The sequence below is a fragment of the Anabrus simplex genome, chromosome 9 (assembly GCF_040414725.1).
Source record: "Anabrus simplex isolate iqAnaSimp1 chromosome 9, ASM4041472v1, whole genome shotgun sequence".
NCBI lineage: Eukaryota > Metazoa > Arthropoda > Insecta > Orthoptera > Tettigoniidae > Anabrus > Anabrus simplex.
In genome coordinates, this window is record NC_090273.1 from 41,042,152 (window position 1) to 41,062,564 (window position 20,413).

General features: G+C 38.1%; 1 protein-coding gene across 1 annotated transcript in view; it reads left to right on the forward strand.

Moving 5' to 3' along the window:
- The window catches only part of LOC136880846 (fat-like cadherin-related tumor suppressor homolog), a 372,162-nt gene that overhangs the window by 330,659 nt on the left and 21,090 nt on the right, over positions 1–20,413 (forward strand). Inside the window, exons 39-40 of the mRNA XM_068229137.1 lie at positions 997–2,136; positions 13,894–14,194. Coding sequence (XP_068085238.1) covers positions 997–2,136; positions 13,894–14,194 — 1,441 coding nt within the window. The remainder of the gene's footprint in view (positions 1–996; positions 2,137–13,893; positions 14,195–20,413) is intronic.

Consider the following 20,413-nt stretch of genomic DNA (forward strand, 5'->3'; position numbering starts at 1 on the left):
GGGTTTTGATGGCATTTCTCCACCATTGCCTCTCCTTCCACCATTCCTCTTCAGTAATTGTATTCCAGTCCAGTCTTCTTTTTCTTATACTATTCTTGACAGAGCCTGTCCATCTTGCTCTAGGCCTTCCTCTTGGCCTCTCTCCTTCTATCTTACCTTCCAACATTTGTTTTGGTATTATTCCCTCGTCCATCCTCATAACATGTCAAAACCATCTCAATGTATTCTTCTGCATTCTATCTCTCAGTTTTTCTACCCCTATCTTCTGACCTCAACATTTCTTACTCTGTCTGTCCTTGTCTTTCCTACCATACTCCTCTGGAAATTCATCTCACTGGCCTGAATTTTGCTCTCATCTCTTGCTGTCAGTGTCCATGTCTCTGGTACATACATAAATATAGGAGTATAGTACATCTTGTACATTATCACTTTACATTTGATAGGAATTTCACTGTTTCACACCAAGCTCCTTACATTACATACAGTTTACAAAATATACATTTAATGTTAACCTAGTCAATACTTTCAATACAACATTTTGTGGTTAAATATTTATAAATGTTAGAAAGGTTGTAAACATGTTTCGCCCTTCTTAATGGGCATCATCAGCACAATGAATAACCTTAAAACAAATAATTACAATTAAGAACGTTTACAATTTTTGGTCATATAAAATTGGAATGAGATGTTGTGATGTTAAAAGTTATTTTCGATATCATGATTAGAAAGTTTGACGTGACGGACCAAATATGAGATTAATGACTTGTAATAAGTTTCTTACATTCCGGTAGAACTTATTTCCCATACTATGAAGTCATTATAGTGCATGCAGTCTTGAAGGGGAGTAACAGAGGGTGCATTGAATAAGACACATAGTAACAACCTCATGTGAAGTTTGTGCATAAAAGAGTGTTAAGTGTAAAATTTTAAAAGTAAATAATTTTTAAAACAAATAGACTGAGAAAAGCAAAAGAGTTAACTGCGTACTGTTTTCAGGTTGTGAACGGAGTTGTGCAGTATCGTTTCGATCTTGGCAGTGGTGAGGGCATGGTGCGAGTGAGCAGCGTCTACGTGAGTGATGGCCAGTGGCACGAGGTGAGACTGGAACGAGAGAGCAACAGTGCCAAAGTGACTGTGGATGGCAAGCATGTGGCTCATGGCTCTGCCCCTGGCATCAACGATGTCCTCAACCTTCAGTCTGATGACCTCTACTTGGGAGCAGAAGTGCGGCAACATCCTACCATTCTGGGCTTCGATGATGTGCAACGGGGGTTCTTTGGCTGCATGGATGATGTTCGAATAGCTCGAGTGTCTGTGCCTCTGCACATGAGTGGGACCAACAGTGTTGCTGTGCTTAAACGTTTTGCCAATGTGGAATTCAGCTGTGATCCTTCCTTGATTCTAATTCCACCAGGAGTGTGTGGATCTCAGCCGTGCCTTAACGGAGGGACATGCAAGGGTGTCGGCGCAGACAGTTACGAGTGTGCATGTTACCCACGTTTCACTGGGTCCTCCTGCGAAATAGATACCGATCCTTGTGCTTCATCTCCCTGCCTATTAGGTGGACGGTGTCGTGTGGCGCCAAACGGAAATGATTTTACGTGTGAATGTCTTCCTCATTTGAGTGGTCGGCGGTGCGAGTACGGTCGCTACTGTAGTCCTAACCCTTGCCTTAATGGAGGTGTGTGCGAGGAAGGTGACACGGGTCCAATCTGTAAGTGCCGAGGTTTTACAGGTGATCTGTGCCAGCTGGATATAGACGAGTGTGATGGGACGGTTAGAGGTCCTTGCCTGAATGGTGGCTCGTGTCTAAATGAACCTGGGACATATCGATGCATGTGTCCTCCAAACGTTACAGGCCACCACTGCGGAACCCTCCTCTACTCCACCCCTATTACGTCCAGTGTATATAACGTGACTTGGGAAGAGTTGGTGGGAATTTTTGTGGCAGTGACAATCATCTTCCTTGTAGTGTGCCTCTTCATCATGTACAGACGTTTTCGGGTGAAACGTTCCCGGGAAAGAGCAAATAACATCAACAATGAAACTCGCAAGGACATTGTGCTCAACTCGGCACGCCCAAACGACAACGAATTCAAGAGAGGGTCGAAACTGAGTAATCTGGAAGTCACTCAGGTAAATATGTTATTTTATTATTATTATTTTTAAATGATTAATTGCATGCTTATTTTGTGTACAAGCTTGTCCATGGTGAGAGTGAATGTAGAATGACAACAGCTTGCACAAACTCTCATGATCATGTTCATTTTTATACATCTGTTGTGAATATTTTATTTGTAGGTAAGTCCAGACTTTTTTGCTTTTGTTTTGGAGGGACCAGACCTGTAGAACGTTTATCAGATAAATGTTGCATAATAATTGTGCTATATACAGGGTGGTCAGAAACAATGTGAACCTGGTATATGGCTGATAAAGGGGTGATGATATCAACCTGATGAGTGCCTCGCCTGCCTATATACGGTGCATGAGAACTTTAAAATTTTTTAGTTTACCAGTTCACTCTCGAGTGCAGATTCGATCTCTGGCATGTTCTGCCATCTGTTGGGCATTATGTAGAACTAATTGATCATGGCTTATAGCTTCGGGAAGTAACCTACAGAGCTTTTTGTAGATGGTCTGTGGAGCTCATCTGTGATGTAAACAAGCATGGCGGAACAACAAGCTAGTTTCTCTCGCAGCAATGTTATTTCAGAACAAAGAATCTTTCAGTTATTAACCACAGTGGAAAGTGATGATGATGATAATTTTAAGCGATTTTGAACGTGAGAGTGATACAGAGAGTGCTGAAAATATTGTAAGTGAGAAAGAAACAAAGCCTCCTTCTAAACGAAGGCAGAAAAACATGGTGAGTTCAAAAGCAATTTCATCACTATTTCCATGGCAAATGGACGACTTTTCTCCACCAGACTTTGAAGTAACTGTTACAGACTTTGGGAGCCAAGTGGTGTTTGAAGGCAACCACAAAATCATTGATTTTTTTAAAACTATCTGCCAGTGGAGTTGGTGCAGCTGGTTGTCGATGAAACAAATTGGTATCACAAACAACTGGAGGAAAACATTGAGTTGTCACCATATTCCAGGTTTAGAAAGCCGTATTTACGCGAACAATCCCCGCCACCGAATAATCCCCGCACCCTAACTTTAGGTAGGCTTATTTTGAAAAAACGAAATGCCAACTTTGACACAAAAAACTGCATCCCAATTTCGTGTCTCAAATTTTTTTTAAAAACCCGTATTTACGTGAATAATACCCGCCACTGAATAATCCCGCACCCTAAATTTAGGAAGGCTGATTTTGGAAAAAAATGCCAACATTGGCGCAAATAAAACCCGCACCACAATTTCGTGCCCCAGTTTTTTTTTAATGTGCGGGTATTATTCGCGTAAATACGGTATTTTAAAATATCAACTTATGTACTTGTAGGGAGTTACATGTATTAGTTGCCTACAAATTTTAGGAAATAATTTTGTTTTGGACTCTTGACTTTGTATAAAGATGATGCACACATGGGCACAGAAAGTGTAATTTTGTTTTCTCTCAAAATAATATTGAACATAAGCATAGGATTTTTCATTTGCATTTAGACTTATAAAGAACCAACATTTATAAACATTTTAAGCTAATCACCCCACTGATAAGTTAAAAATTGAGGCTTCTACAAATTATTTTAAATACAAATGAAAAAACTCAGCAATGAGGTACCATGCAGTCACCTGCTAACTCAGCACTTCAAAAGGTTAATAAATAATTTGAAAAGAATAATCCGATATCTCATGCCGTTGTCATTATATCAACTTCTGAAGTTAACTGTTCAGATCACTTTGCAGACAAATTCAGTTGGGCTTTGCAAGCAGTATTGCTAAATCTGCACCAATCAAAGAATCGACACCGACACTGGACGGCAATGTCAGTAATGACTAGGCTTGCATTGCAATGTCAGTTCAAGTGCTCTATATGCATGCCACATGGCTGCTTAACAAACATTTCTGTAAATAGCCGATCGCTTAGTAGCCATCCATGCTGAGAAATCTGTATCATACACATTGTGGGTTTCAGCCGGTGTCTCCATAGTATGGCATAAGTATAGAGTCTGCTCCACAATGTTACCAGTTCTAAGTTTGTGGAGATATTGGTGAAACACTAACGACAACAAAACTGTACTAATCAGAGGTTTCAATGGTAATATTGGGAAACAATGATAATGAGGATGTAATCAGTGAATATGGGGTGAATGAATGAAATAACCATGGAGAACAGCTCATTTCATTTTGTAAAGAAGAGGACATTATGGTGACCAGTACCTTCTACAAATTACCTACATGACAATTTTGTACATCTGGAAATCAGCTGTTGAAAAGGACTCCACAATCTTGTCCCACGTGTGTAGAATTTGTGGCATCTAGTGGGTAGATTGTTACTTTGGTTATAATTTTCTGTTTCCAATATTTTAACCTTTTGTAGTAAACTTGGAAAACTCGCTCTTTTTAATCTGAAAAGATTTACTTACGAAAAAGAGAACATATCTAGGGAAAAGAGGACATTTGGTAGCCCTGCTTGAGATGTGCGAAGTTTGATAGCAGTATTATTATGATATATGTACTTAGGTGTACTGTAAATAGCAGAGATTCACAACATTCATCATCACGCAATCAGGTCCAGTGGAAATGTATGTGAATAGTATAACATTCCTCACGATCTGTTTCTCAAACTGGCAATCTCTACCCAGTTCCTGACTCCCAGCACCCGTAGACCTTCTAGTACTTGATTAGTTCATCTACATCTGGGCCTACCACTTGCCTTTTCTGAGAGTTTTCATGTGTTGTATATCCTTGATTAGTTTGTCGTTACCAGTTCTAATAATGCGTCCTAACCGTCATCATCGATGTCCCACTCCAGTCGCCCGGGTGTGGTTAATAAGCCTCGTCTACTCCTTTCTGTCCTTCCACATTTCCTGTTCTATTACTTCCGCCACATCCAATGTCCTTTCAAATCTGACCCATCCACCTTCTTCTCGGTCTTCCAACTGGTCTCGTTCCCTTAACTTCACTTTCCAATTCCGTTCTTGCTACCCGTTCCTTTCCGATTCTTTTTACATGTACGAACCATCTCAGTCTTGCTTTCTGTATCTTCTGTACTAACGGTTCGATATTTAGCTCTTCTCTGATTTTAATATTTTGAATTTTATCTCTTCTTGTCTTTTTAACCGACGTTCTTAAAAATTTTATTTCTACTGCTTGGATCTTACTGTCTTGTCTCTTCTTAGTTACCAGCGTTTCTAGTCTGTATGTTACAATTGGTATGAAATACTGTTTATATGATGTTAATTTTTGTTCTCCTGGGTACTTTTTCATCCCATAAAATCTCCCTGACTTGATGATAAAATGTTGTTCCTTTACTTAGTCTGTTCTTAATTTCAGGATTGATTTCATTAGTCCATTAATAATGCTACCCAGATATGTAAACTGTTCTACATTCTCTAACTGTTCTCCGTCTATGTTCACCTGGCTTCTCTTTTTCTCTCTTCCACAGTGCATGACTACACTTTTCTTTTTACTAATTACCATTCCAAATATCCAGTCTCCTTTGTACTTCCTTTTCTCCCTTTCTCCCACATCATCTGCAAATACGAAAGCATTCACTTCATTACTACTGATACTATGTTTTACACGTTTTATGATTTCATCCATCAATATAATAAACAATAATGGCGACATTGCACTTCCTTGCTCGAGACTTTTTTTGTATAAAATGTTTCAGACTCCCCACTCCCCACGTGTACACTGCTTTTACTCTCATGATACAACATTTTTATCTTGTTAATTAATGATTTTGGTACATTCCTTTTTAGTAGGCATTCACAAGCATGTTTTCTCTTAACTGTATCATATGCTTTCTCCAAATCCAAAAATATGAAGAGCCGGGCTGAGTGGCTCAGACGGTTGAGGCGCTGGCCTTCTGACCCCAACTTGGCAGGTTCGATCCTGACTCAATATGGTGGTATTTGAAGGTGCTCAAATACGACAGCCTCGTGTTGGTAGATTTACTGGCACGTAAAAGAACTCCTGCGGGACTAAATTCCAGCACCTCGGCGTCTCCAAAAACCGTAAAAGTAGTTAATGGGACGTAAAGCAAATAGCATAATTATTATTATAAAATATGAAGATGATTTCCTTGTTCCTTTCTAGATGCTTTTCCATTATCTTTTGCACTGTAAATATTAAGTCTATTGTTGATCTAATTGGTCTGAAGCCATATTATTCTTCCTCTAACTGTGTTTCTATTATATCCCTCAGTCTTTTGTCTATGACTTTCTCTATTATTCTTAGCCCATGTGATAATAGGGTTATACCTCTATAATTTTCACATTTCTTCCTATTTCCTTTTTTGAACAATGGTACAATGCTTCTTTGTTGCCAATCTTCAGGTATCCTTTCATCCTTCCATTTGGCATTGAGGGCTTGGTATAGCCACTTTAGTCCAATGCGTCCTGCTGCCTTAATCATATCAGCATTGAATTCGCCTTTTCCACTTGCTTTACCTTTGGTCATTGCTTTCACTGCCCTTTCAAGTTCCAACCATGTTATTGGGTTCTCTTCCTTTTCTCCATCTATTATTTCCATTTTCTTATCTTCTTCTTCCTCCGAGCAGTCATCCTCATTATAAGGTTTTTCAAAATACTTTGCCATCACCTTCTGAAGACCCTTTTTATCATGTACTATGGATCTATCTTCCCTCTCTAATGCCTTGATTTTTTTCTTGATTTATTCTATTTGATTTTATTACTCTGTATAATAGTTTCTGATTTCCTTGACTATCGTGCCCAATTTGGTGGTAAACTCACCCCAACATTTCTCCTTTTCTTCCTTGCTACTCCTCTTTACTTGTAGTTTCAAGCTTTTGTATTTCACATGTAACCTTTCTATCTTATGCTCATCATTCTAATACATTTTTTGCTTTTCCTTATCCATTTCTTTCTTCTCCTTCTTCCTTTCTTTTATTTCTTTTTTTATTTGGTCTGCCCACCACCGTGTCTCTGTTCCCTTAATCTTTGCTTTTGCTTTTCCGCATACCTCAATTGCTGCTTCCACAAATTTTTATCTTAAATTGTCCTGCTCTTCTTCTCCACTTCATATTTCCATGTTAGGCAACTTCCTTTTTATAAAATCTTGGAATGCCATTCTTTTATTCTCCTCCTCCATTCCCAAATTCTGATCTTTGGTTTCTTTTTCAATACAATTTTAGGGATTTTTACTTGTTTTAATTCTGCAATTAATAATCTATGAGTATGATCACCCTCCATACTTTCACTGGGGATTATCTTCATATTCATAACATATCTTCCCCATGCTTGGTCTGTTGTTATAAAATCGATGAGTATTCCATACTGTCCATTCCAACTATATCGGCTGATCTTATGGCTGTTCCTCTTCATAAGCCATGTGTTCTTTATTATCAGGTTATATCTGATACAAAAGTCCAACAGTTTTTCTCCATCTTCATTTCTAACGCCAAAGTCATGTGGGCCCAGAACATTCTCATATCCCATTCCATCAGTTCCCACGTGAGCATTCAGATCTCCCATTATCATGATCCCATCTCCAACAATGTGTGTTTCCAGTTCATTGAGAAACTCTTCTTTTTCTTCCACGCTACATCCTGTCTGTGGAGCATACACCTGTACTGTCTTCAGTAGTTCCTTGTTTACTTGTATGTGCATTATTATAATTCTTTCATTTACATACTCAACTTCAGCTATTGGTTCGACATTTTAATTCACTACAAATCCCACTCCATTTCTTTTCTCTTTACCGCTACCCATCCAGTACAAGGTGTACCCCTTTCTTAGTTTCTTCATTCCTTTCCCTTTCCATTTTACTTCACTTAATCCCAGGATGTCGAGTTTTTGTCACTCATTAGGTCTATCAATTAATTTTCCTTCCCATTCATTGTTAAAATATTTATTGTTCCAAACCAGGTTTTGTTCTCTGATCTAACACTCGCACAAACATCAGCATTACCATCATACTGTGCAACTGTAGCCAGAGACTTGTCAATTCCATTTCCATTTTTAAACTTCCATCCAAGGTTTGTATTATAGTTGAAAGCAAGTACAAATTTACTCATCTGCTGACCTGTTAAGCCTGATGCATCTGAGGATTTTCTTTCAGGGTTTACTACCTTAGCCTTTGAAGATCCCTCTTCTCCACAAGGCAGTGGTTTCCTCTTCTAATTTTCCCCAGAGAGGATGGGTTGCCTCATTCATCATCTTCACCATTCCAAAGGTCTCCTTCTCTGCCTAAGATGCTGTTAAGGTCTTCACCCGTAACCCTGGGCATGGGTTCCATGTTATACCCTGTAAGACTGGGTCCCTGCCTGAGCTTGGCTCTCCTTCACACCGGCCTACTGATGTGGAGAATACCCACCCCCGCAACAAGGATGCACCAGACAAGAATTACTCAAGTGAAGGATAGGGATCATGTCCTAACCATTGTGGTAAATTCTGTCTGTATGGAATGACTACAGTGTCATCAATGTACACTTCTGTGTTGTTGTTTTTTAATCTTCTTCTGCAGTCTCCAGTTTCCATGCCAAATCATCATCATCATCATCACCACCATCAAAATCATCATTTTCCAACTCCAGTTTCCCAGATGTGGTGTACAAGCACTCGCCATATCTTCCTATCTGCATACATCTTCTGTTCCACGACATCTTCCCATTTGAGACTTCACTCCTCCACATCTGTTTCTATGCAGCATTTCCTTGGCCTTCCCCTTGATCTCTTTCCTTGGACTGTAAGGTTGAAGTATTGTCTGGTGGCACGTCTCTCACTCTTCATTCTCATAATGTGCCCATACCACTGAAGCCTATGCTGCATTATTACACTGGTAATAGGTGATGATGCTTGTTGTCTAAAAGTGCCTAACATCTAAGGTCATCGGCCACATTGGTAACAGGGAACTCAATGCCAGCTACCTTCCTGTTTACTTCATTCCTGATTTTGTCCTTTCGAGTAGTTGATTCATAGTCCTAATGAATAATCTCTTTTCTGTTGCTTAAATTCCATGCCAAATACTCATCCAAAATCTTCCTCATAATGGATCTCTCCACTGTGTTGATTCTTTCTTTGCCAGCATCTGTATCAGCAATAGTACTTAATTACTTTCTATAGTCCCAATATCATACTTCTGGAGAGAAATTTAGACCTCATGATTTTGTTTAGGCCATGCTTGCACTTTTTGTTCCCATATTTTGGCCTTGATTTTTGTATTTGCTTTTCTGGTTTCTTTTATGCTTGAGCCTTGATGGCAAACTGTTTGATTCTTTTAAATTAACCTACTTTGATTTGTAGAGGTCCTATTGATCGAGAATGGATTATAAGTAAATAAATAAATAAATAAATAAATAAATAAATAGATAGATAAATAACCATCAATATGTGTGATTTATGGGAATGAGGACCAATCTGGGGAGCAGAAATTAGAGACAAACTGAATAGAGTATTGTACCCGCTAATTCTCAATAAACTCTTAGTAGAGGAAAAATTACAAACAACTGTAGTTTGTAGTTTTTGTGTGCACATGTGCATGCTGTGCTCTTTTAGAAGGGATGAGACTTTTTTAAATTGAGACGCTGTTTGATGGGTACCGTATATTCAGTCATTATTTGAATGTTCTTGCTACTGATTGTATTTCAAAATATCAGGAACAGCTAAAAGAATTAGGTAAAAGAGGCCCAAGAACAGATTACTCACATCTGTTGAAAAAGAACAAGGTTTCACTCTTTGTATTGCTAGAAGTGCTTTCATGTTACAATGCTGAATTGATTTCTGATTGTGCTGTAGCCATTTCTCACTGTAGTCTTGTGCACCAAGAAAATAATGCATGGTTTAACAGCATTGTAAATTAATTATCATGTAATAGCTATGAGCACTTAATGTATCAGAATTTTAAACATGTTTCATTTCTAGTCAGGAACTTCTTCCAGGCTCTTCCAGTCTTCTTAGTTCTTCCTGTGGCTTGAACACCTTCCAAATTCTTCACTGTGTTCCTAAATGTATTCCTTTCTAACAGCTGGACTTCCGAGATGCTTAACCTTTCCATATCCTTCTTCGTTTCCTTATTCCATGCTGTAGTGGTCTTTTTTCTCCAGAAGTAATCAAATATCTGTTTGATAAGTCTGTTTGCGTTCATTCTGTACAGGTGTCCAAGAAAAACCAGCCTCCTTTTCTTCATGGTCTCTGAGATTCTTTCAGCCTTCTGGTAAACTTCTTTGTTGCTCCAAAGTTTCCATCCGCTTTCAGTTGGGACAGCTCCCATAATTTTTCTGAGGATTCTTTTTCCAGGACCTCTAGCTTCTCCAGTGTGTAGTTCATGGACAGGCATTCACTGGCATACAGGCATTCTGTTTTGACCACGGTGTTGTAATGTTTTAATTTGGAATTCCAGGATAAGCCCTTCTTATAGATGTTTTTTGTCGAGCCGTATGCTCTCTCCATTTTTGAGATCCGATCTTCCACTGCAGCTTTTTCTAGTTCATTCTCTTGTATCTTCTCATCAAAGTACTTGAACTTCTTGACCCTTTCTATTATTATTATTATCATCATCATCATCATCATCATCAAAGCCTCCATGGCTAAGGCAACAGCGCGCCGGCATCTCACCACTGGGTTCCATGGTTCAAATTCTGTTCACTTCATCTGAGATTTGTGCTGGACAAAGCGGAGGCAGGGCAGATCTTTCTCCGGGTACTCCAGTTTTCCCAGTCCTCTTTCATTCCACCAATGCTCTTCAGTATCATTTCATTTTGTATGTCAGTCATTAAGCATTTCCCCAGAGGAGTGGGACAGGTTTTGGCAGCCGGCACAATTCCTATCCTCATTGCTAGATAGGGGCTTCATTCATTTAATTCCTGACCCGGTCAAATGACTGGAAACAGGCTGTGGATTTTTTTTCCCCCCTCTTCAACATCAGAATCCTCATAGTCGCACAGGTTACCTACAGGTGATTGAAAAGACCTGTGCTAGTCCTCTCTGGAGGCCATACACCATTTTTATTATTATTTTTAATAATAATACAGTTTGTTAATGGTGTTGGGCTATTGCATTTTTCATTTCTTTATCATGAATTTTGTTTCAAATTTCATTTCTAAGCTCCCACTAGGAATAAAACATGCCTGGTAAATGTTGTCACTCAGCTGGTAGATCAGAAAGCTTGGGACTTAAAAAACAGCCAAAAATATTATACTGATTGTACTTCACCTGCGGCACAATATCTGAAACAAGAATGCACACCAGTTAAATTAATTTATTGTGTTGATGCTTTGATTGCTTTGTAGTAGGTGGGTGGTAAATTAGGGAGTCACTTTTAGATTGGTGCTTTCACAGCCCACAATTGTAGGCATGATAATAAGATTTTGGGTTTTTGCTGCATCAAGAAAACAAGGTGAAATTCTTTACTTTTCACAGAGAACTTTGCTCTGGATCTTCAGAAGAAAATCTTGTCTGTTCCCAAGGAAGACTTCCCCAATAATTAAGGTTTGATTGACCGTTGATCTATAGTAAGTGGTACTCTCATTCGTTGTGAACAGTCGAGATTTTCTTCTGGAGATACGGAGCAAAGTTCTCTGTAAACGTGAAGAATTTCACGTTTTCTTGACGCAGAAAAAGCCCAAAAGCATATTATCATGTCTAGGTAGTCATTGTTTAGTATCAAGAATAATCCCAGTAATCAGAGAAATTAGTAGATTAGATTCTTTCTTACCTTGAGTGTAGGTTTCCTTCTTGTACTCTTGTACTGGAAAGTTCAGCAAATTAGACTATGGATACAAAGGAGGTTTTCTGCTGTTAGGACATGTTGTGAACATTGATTAATTGTTGTACAGATATTGAAAGAGGCAGAACACAAGTGTCCATTACTTTCCTCCTGATGTTAAGCAGATAATCATTCTTGAGTGAAGCTAAGTGTCCAATATTTCTTTTAGGCAATTGCTATTCTTCTCGTGATCTCTTTATCCAGGTGAAAAAGTTGTATATTATTCCAAGAAATCATAGATGCACATCTCCACTAAAAATTTCTTCCACCAGCTGTTATAAACCATACCTTACTCCACTATTCATTGCTACTGGTTATGACTGTGAATTTTTGTTTACAGTTTTGCAGAGCAGCCTTTCAAAATATTTCAGTATTCGGCTCCTGTTACCAGTTCGTGATTGTGAAATGTCATTTTTCTTCCTCAGATAGGTTATAATTGAAAATTCAGTATTTTTACTTCTTAGTTAACCAGAAGCCATTCTGTGATGCTAGTTTTCCTGCAAAGGTCAAAACTGTTTTCACTAGAAGCTAACTCTGAAACCTGTTAAACCTATAGCTCATTTCATGTTAAGAAAACAGTACGGTTCCTTCTTTTGTGTTGCTCTGGTACAAGCCTCGTGTAGTCCCTCACTCTGTGAACCGCTGGCAGCTCACTTCTGTAGTGAAGACATCTATAGTATTTATTTGTTGTGTGTGTGATTTTAGGCTTTAAATCAGTGTGTAATTATCTTGTGTTGAGTGAGAGTTATGCAATAAGCCCACGTGTGTGATTTCTTTCTTTAACAGTAATACTGTGATCTTTTGTATAGTCATCTACAGTATTTATTTGTTGCATCGGTTTTCTAGGTTTATTGCCTGGAGAAATTTATTAAATGCATTTAAACGCATCCCTCACCCCTCAAGCCCATAAAAAAAATGTGTGTATTTTCTCCCCCAATTTGCCTTACACTTCAGTGCTGAGGTTTTATCTGCCGTAGTTTACCTTTGATTCTGTACAAACCAAAAATAGCCCTTGTAAACTCCCTGTCCCCTTTAGTTCATAAAACTGATTTGCAGCTTAGTTTCTTCAGCTTTTTTCTTGAACTTAAATACTGAATTTCACAAATTTGTGTGACGCCATTTTCCCGTGATGTTCTTGAGCAGAGCTGTTCGATATGGCAGTCTTGTTGTCATAAGAGCAATACTGTTTTCTTAACATGGAAATGACCTATAGTTCTTTTGCTTAGGTAAAAACGAGAAGTGGACAAATTTCACTCAAGATTGTACACCCAATCCATCTCTACAAAGCCTTTCTTCTTCTTATTCTTATTCTTCTTCTTCAACCGCTTTTCCCACACCTGTGGAGTCGCGGGTGAAAACTGTGTCGCACATGTGGATTTGGTCTTGTTTTACAGCTGAGTGCCCTTACTGATGCCAACCCTAAGTGGAGGGATGTAATCACTATTGCGTATTTCTGTGGGGGTTGGTAGTGTAGTGTGTTGTCTGAATATAAAGAGGAGATTGGTTGGGACAAACACGAATATCAGTCCCCGAGCCAGAAGAATTAATCACACAAGATTAAAATCCCCGACCTGGCCGGGAATCAAACCCAGGACCCTCTGAACTTGAATGCCTCAAAGCTGACCATTCAGCCAATGAGTTAGGCTACCCAGCCTTTCTTCACTATCTAGAAATCTTTAAGTACCCCAAAATATTGAGAACTAAGTCAGAGCAATAAGATATATCTCTGCTCAACACCAGAGAACAGAAACACTCGTGTGAATATATAAAGCTATAACTAAATTATTATTTTGGAAAGTCAGCTGCCTGTTACTTGGTGTCAGATTAGTTATTACATGTAGCATAGTAAAAAAAAAAATTTGTTTTAAAAAGTAAATTGAGAAAAAATGTGGACGTTTGGCACTTATGTATGTAGTTATGAGTGCAGTTATCTAGTGTAACAGCATGTCAAGTATATGTTCTACACGCTATAAAAGCATGACATTTACAAGGCATGACTGCTGTTTGTTTGTTTCTTATTTTCTGTTTTTTTCTCAGTGTTATCTGTTTTGTTTGCAGGTCCCTCCCCCTTGTCCACCTCGCCCTGCTTCCTACACCCCCTCCTCTAACAACGAGCCTACTCCAGTTGTTTACAACAACCTGGACACATTGCGCAGCTACGGGTCAGCAGGGGACGAGCTGGAGAACGTTCCCCCTGACTACCTGCGCAACCTCAATAGAAGCACTCCCGTACCCCCCGTCTCCTCTCATAACAACCCTGCCTCTCTCGACTCTGCCAGCATTCACAAACCCTCCTGGGCCGAAGCTGTAGAACAGATACAGATGGGTACCTATTCGGACTCAAATAAGATCAAGAACGGTAAGTAACTCTTATTGCTTGACAGACCTCTTCTTTAATCTTTTAGTTCAGTTCTGCTTACTGGTAGAAATGTGTTGTTGCTTGACTTAGCAATTCTAAAAAATGCTTGATGAATATCTTGTGCATTAACACTAAACCTCTCACAAGAAAGCTGTGCCAAATGCCAGAGTAAACTTAATAGTTAGCGATGTAATCACTCGTCTGATAAGCTTGTGCATACTCACTTCTTAGTGGGTTACTCTTAAAGTTTCTGAATTCATGAAAGAGGTTTACATTACTATAAGTATATTTATTACCAGGCGAGTTGACCATACAGCTAGAGGCGCGCAGCTGTGAACTTGCATCCGGGAGATAGAGGTTTCGACCCCCACTGTCAGCAGCCCTGAAGATGGTTTTCCGTGGTTTCCCATTTTCATACACAGGTAAATGCAGGGGCTGTACCTTAATTAAGGCAACAGCTGCTTCCTTCCCACTCCTAGGCCTTTCCTGTCCCATCATCGCCGTAAGACCTATCTGTGTCGGTGCGACGTAAAGTGAATTCTAAAAACAAGAAAGTATATTCATTCATTCATTCATTCAATCCAAAACAAATATAAAAATGTTCTACCTATTCTCACGATAAATGCAATATTTATTTATTTATTTATTTATTTATTTATTTATTTATTTATTTATTTATTTATTTATTTATTTATTTATTTATTTATTTATTTATTTATTTATTTACGTCCCACTGACATAGATAGATCTTAATGGCCACGATGGGATAGGAAAGGGCTGGGAGTGGAGAGGAAGTGACCATGGCCTCAATTAAGCATTAGCCTGGTGTGAAAATGGGAAACCAGGGAAAACCCTCTTCTTGGCTGCCGACCCACTATCTCCCGAATGCAAGCTGATACCTACATAACCCAAACTGTGCAGTCACTTGCTTGGAGAAGAAGCTTTACTTAAGCAAATGATATGCATGACTAGTACAGATCTGCTATTTCCACTGTTAAATACAGAGGATACAACAAAAACCCTCACTTACAGACATCAAAGGGAAGTAACAATTTGTCCGCATCTGAGAGGTGTCGTTTATTGGAAGGGAGGTTGCCCAGTCTGACTGTAAATTCATAACACACATTATGTGTACATTACTCTTTAAATGAAATTCAAAAGTAGCCTTAAACTGTTGTAACATTGGAAGAGCTTGAGCATCAGTACAATTAATTGCATATTTCCTCGGTTCCTCCAATATGTTGTAAGGTGATATAGTAGATTTAAAAAAATAAATTTTCATTGTTATGCACACTCAGTAACTTCAACTTTGTTACGGATTTGTCTAACCTTCATATTTAGATGCCATAGCACTCAAGACAAAACAACCAACAAGTGAGTGAAGGACAAAAGAAAGTTACAGTATGTATTGAATTGATCACAGTAACTGGACGACTTCGGACCCATCATTTGATGGAGAGCTACAGTGAGTTTCTCTCATCCGTTGGCTGGCGAGCATGCGGGACCTACTTACCTGCCTGCTGTTGGCTCGTCACTCCCTGTTCCGCAGCACATCGATAAGCACGGCAGTTCCCTCACTTTCTGAGCTGTGCTTCATGCTTAGAACATTTAACAAATGTTGATCTGTTCCTCCGATTTATGAGGTGTTTATTCAGGATATAATTCTCATTATGCCTCTAAATGTGCAGACAGTACAGCAAAGTAATAATAATAATAACTTAAATGTTTCCACCTTTTCAATACAATATATTCACAAAATTACAAAATTATACGGTACTAGTTTCGACCCATCTAGGGGTCATCATCAGCCGTATTGGAGCAAAGATCATTTGTGGCGAAATCCTAAGACAATATTATTTTAAAGAATAACAAGTGAAATGAGAAGTTATGGTAATAGTTAATAATACAAGGAATATACATAATAAGAGGTTTTTAACAAAGAATAAAGTATAAATGGGGTGTTGTAAAAATTATAATCATGGAAATCAGTAAGTTCTTGTATTGAAATGAAATATGGCTTAGGAAGAGGTCTTAAGGTGGGGCTGAAGGGTGCGGGAGAAAGTGTAATTGTCTTGGAAAAGTACCTTTGATTAAATTTAGGATTGAGTTTAGGTTGGCTGCATTATTGTTTCTGAGGAAAGTGATAAATAGATCGAAGAGTATGTTGGGTTTCTCTGAGATTTCATTGAGATTGTGACTGGCATTAAAGTATTGGTCTAGGTGTATGTAGTAATTTTCCATTATGTTCAGTAAAGGGCCCTTGTTTGCTAATACGAGGATGAACATAATGGAAAATTACTACATACACCTAGACCAATACTTTAATGCCAGTCACAATCTCAATGAAATCTCAGAGAAACCCAACATACTCTTCGATCTATTTATCACTTTCCTCAGAAACAATAATGCAGCCAACCTAAACTCAATCCTAAATTTAATCAAAGGTACTTTTCCAAGACAATTACACTTTCTCCCGCACCCTTCAGCCCCACCTTAAGCCCTCTTCCTAAGCCATATTTCATTTCAATACAAGAACTTACTGATTTCCATGATTATAATTTTTACAACACCCCATTTATACTTTATTCTTTGTTAAAAACCTCTTATTATGTATATTCCTTGTATTATTAACTATTACCATAACTTCTCATTTCACTTGTTATTCTTTAAAATAATATTGTCTTAGGATTTCGCCACAAATGATCTTTGCTCCAATACGGCTGATGATGACCCCTAGATGGGTCGAAACTAGTACCGTATTATTTGGTAATTTTGTGAATATATTGTATTGAAAAGGTGGAAACATTTAAGTTATTATTATTATTACTTATATATTGTTCAATACGGACCAAAAACATGAAATTCATAACCATCAGTACAGCAAAGGGTAAAACAGAGTTTTGCAGCGAAGTTGTTAGATGATTTATAACACAATTTCCAAGGGTACGCCCTCCACAGAGATATCATGAGGAAACTTGTAAACTGAGAGGACCAGGTTCTTTACTTGATAAGAAGCAAAGGGTAAAAGAAATGTGTGCTTAATGAGGAGAAAATAAACAAAATTGCTGAAAATCCTACAAAATCCCTACGATGATTTGGGCAAAAAAAAACAGCTACGAAACATCTCAGAAGAGAGTCTCGATTATGGAAGATAAACTAATGCGTGTGAATCAGAGTTTCCTAACATGATTTCAAAACTATGTGGATATTGGAGAAGAACATTTCCAACATCTTGTGTCCTAAAGTGCTTGCTTATTTTCATCATTTTAAATGTTATATTGTGTCGTGCAGAGAAAAATTGAGGGAAGTGCCATGCTTGTTGCTACATCATGGAGCGGGGAGTGGTGAGTCAACGGCAGGCAGGTACCGTGCACCCACTGGCCACCTGATGAGGGAAACTCATTGCAGGTGGTTGGGGTAGCCGGCACAGTACTACTGCAGAATCCTTATTTGTCAATAAAACACAATTCTGTACAGTTCCCAAAACTAATTTTTGTATATGCAACACACGAAGCACAGTGTATTAGGTCTCAAAATCCCAGTTCTGTCCATAGCCAAGAAATGAACAAAGCTTTGGGATTCTCAGACAGCTATCCATGTCCATATCTGAATGCGTCCATAAACGAGAGTTGATTTTATAATGAATTGGTTGATGGCCAGTTGGTAGGCTATTTTGTCTTTATCACTTCAGTATATCAAATGGGCCAGTTTGCACCTTGCTGTGGTAAAAGAAACCATTTCTGTCTGTTATTTATGTGGGGAACATGAGGAAGCTTCTCTGCATACCAATGAGAAGGGAACTGAGATGACAGAGAACTCTGATAATTGCAGTTATCTATTACTAAGGTGAACTTTGTACCTCTGCTTGATTGATGTAGAGCTATTAATGTGTTAAGACATTGTGTTCATAGGTTTTTTAGTTTCATTCAAAACAGTTTGTAAGTTCAGTGATACTGACCTGTAAACAGAGAACATTTGTGATGTATGTATTATTCCAGATGATTATTCTATTTAAGAATAAAAGGCACTGAATTATTGCTTTTTCTAAAACAGTGTCCCACACACTATTCCATTGAGAACTGTTGATCATCTTGACAGAGGAAGGTATTTGACATGGACAAAACAAGGAAGACACAAGGAAAGCAGTTTTGCAAAAATATAGGGTTTTTTTTTGTCTCCTGGCCTGAAAAGTGAGAAAAAGTGACTTAGTTCCTTTCTCCATTGACTGACTAAATCATTTCTATATTATTCCAGCTGGGACTTAAAAATACGTCCATATTTGAGGAGTGTCTGTAAGGAGAGGTGTCACTATATAAGCAAAATTATTCTTCAATGTTAATATCAATTTTGCAGAATGAAACCAAATTCACTGTTGTCTTATAAGAGTAACTGAATTACTACATTGATTTGTTAAGAAGGAACCCATTCTTTTTCAGCTCTACTCAGTTAACATAACTTTTAAGTTTTCCAGTTAGTCAAAACAAGAAATATAACACTTTGAACACTGTAACACAGTAGCTGAACGAAATGTTTCATTCTACAAGAACATCCTCACATTCTATCAGATCACTTTTAACCATATCTGTATAAAATCTGAGGATGTTCTTGTAGAATGAAATGTGTCATTCTGTTACTAATAGGTTGCAGACATGTTATATTATTTCAAAGGTTTATGTTTCATGTTATATTACTACCTTGAAACACTTTCAACCGCCTTATGCGTGTCTGTCCTCAGTATCTGACTCCTAAAGTGTGAACTCTTGATATTTAGATTGATGCGCTCGTGGCATATAGTTAATGGACATATTAATCTTTTGAGTTTATACCATATGAACAAATTCCTACAGTTTACTTCTTTCACATCGCAAAAACCAAAAAGGTTATCATGTCTGTTAACTCTTCATGTTTTGCGTCTGTCAAGTGTTTCTCTGCTGAAAGTCAGGATTGCAGAGGATAGCTCAAGAGATAGTGGTTCAGAGCATTCCAACATGGCATTTCAGTTACCTTCATAAGATGTAGGTAGTCAAAACAGTTTTATAGAAAACCAGAACTACAGTATACCTCATAAATGCCAAGAGATAATTTTGTGCTTCATTTCATTTTGTTGATTTTTATTCCTATGAGACTCTTTGGTAGTAAAATAGAGATAACTGAAATTCACTCTGATAAAATTACACTTTTATTATTTTGAAACTCAATTCTGGCTAATAGTAAAGTCTGAAAATATTCCAGAAAATTTTGTCAAATTCATCTCTACAATATACAACATGTTTTTTGAGTGGTTTATGAAATTTCATGTAAAAGAACATCTCCAAAAGATGTCCAGCAACTGAGAACATCGCACACAGGAAGATAGTAATGCAAAGGAATCCATGAGTCAACCTTTAAATGAATCTAACATACCAAGGGCTCTAACTTGCCATAGGAATCAGAAGTATTTGCATTGACATCATATTCCTGGCCTTTCTCCCAATTGCTTTGGGTTGGCTCTCCATGTGGATTTGGCTCCAGTTTTATGGCTGGATGCCCTTCCTGTTGCCAACCCTTTATGAAGGGAAGGGATGTAATCACTAGTGCTGTGTGTTGCATGTATGTGAAGGGAGTGTAGTCCCCAAGCAGAAGACTGGCAATTGAACCAGGGATCTTCTGGATCAAAGGCTCGCCATCAATCAATCAATCAATCAATCAACCAATCAGTCAGTCAATCAACCAACCAATCAGTCAGTCAATCAGCACTGATCTGCATTCAGGGCAGTCGCCCAGGTGGCAGATTCCATCTCTGTTGTTTTCTGCAGCATTGAAGATAAATTGTTATAGTCCTGATGTAATACTGTTGTTCTCTTCAAAACAGAAAATAAATTGAGTTCATTTTTAAACTCTATTTGAAGACAGTTGATGTTTGCCATAAAAATCTCTCAGCTAGGCTTTCAATTTGTCCTGAATTAGAATTGACATTTGAGTTTTTTGCATATGTAATGCATCAAAATAATAATATATTATTATTATTATTATTATTCATTATGCCCAAGGGTTGTGATTGAACTTATTTAACTAATGTTGTTGCCTTTTCTCCTCCCCCAAAATCTTTTCATCTTCTCACTGTGGCTTTTCTTGCGATCTTCTGATCAGGTTTTGTTGGTGGTAGGGCTTGGATGGTTTGCAAAGCTGTGATTGTTAACTAATTTTCTGAACTTAGGTCTGTCTAATACAATGTCATCT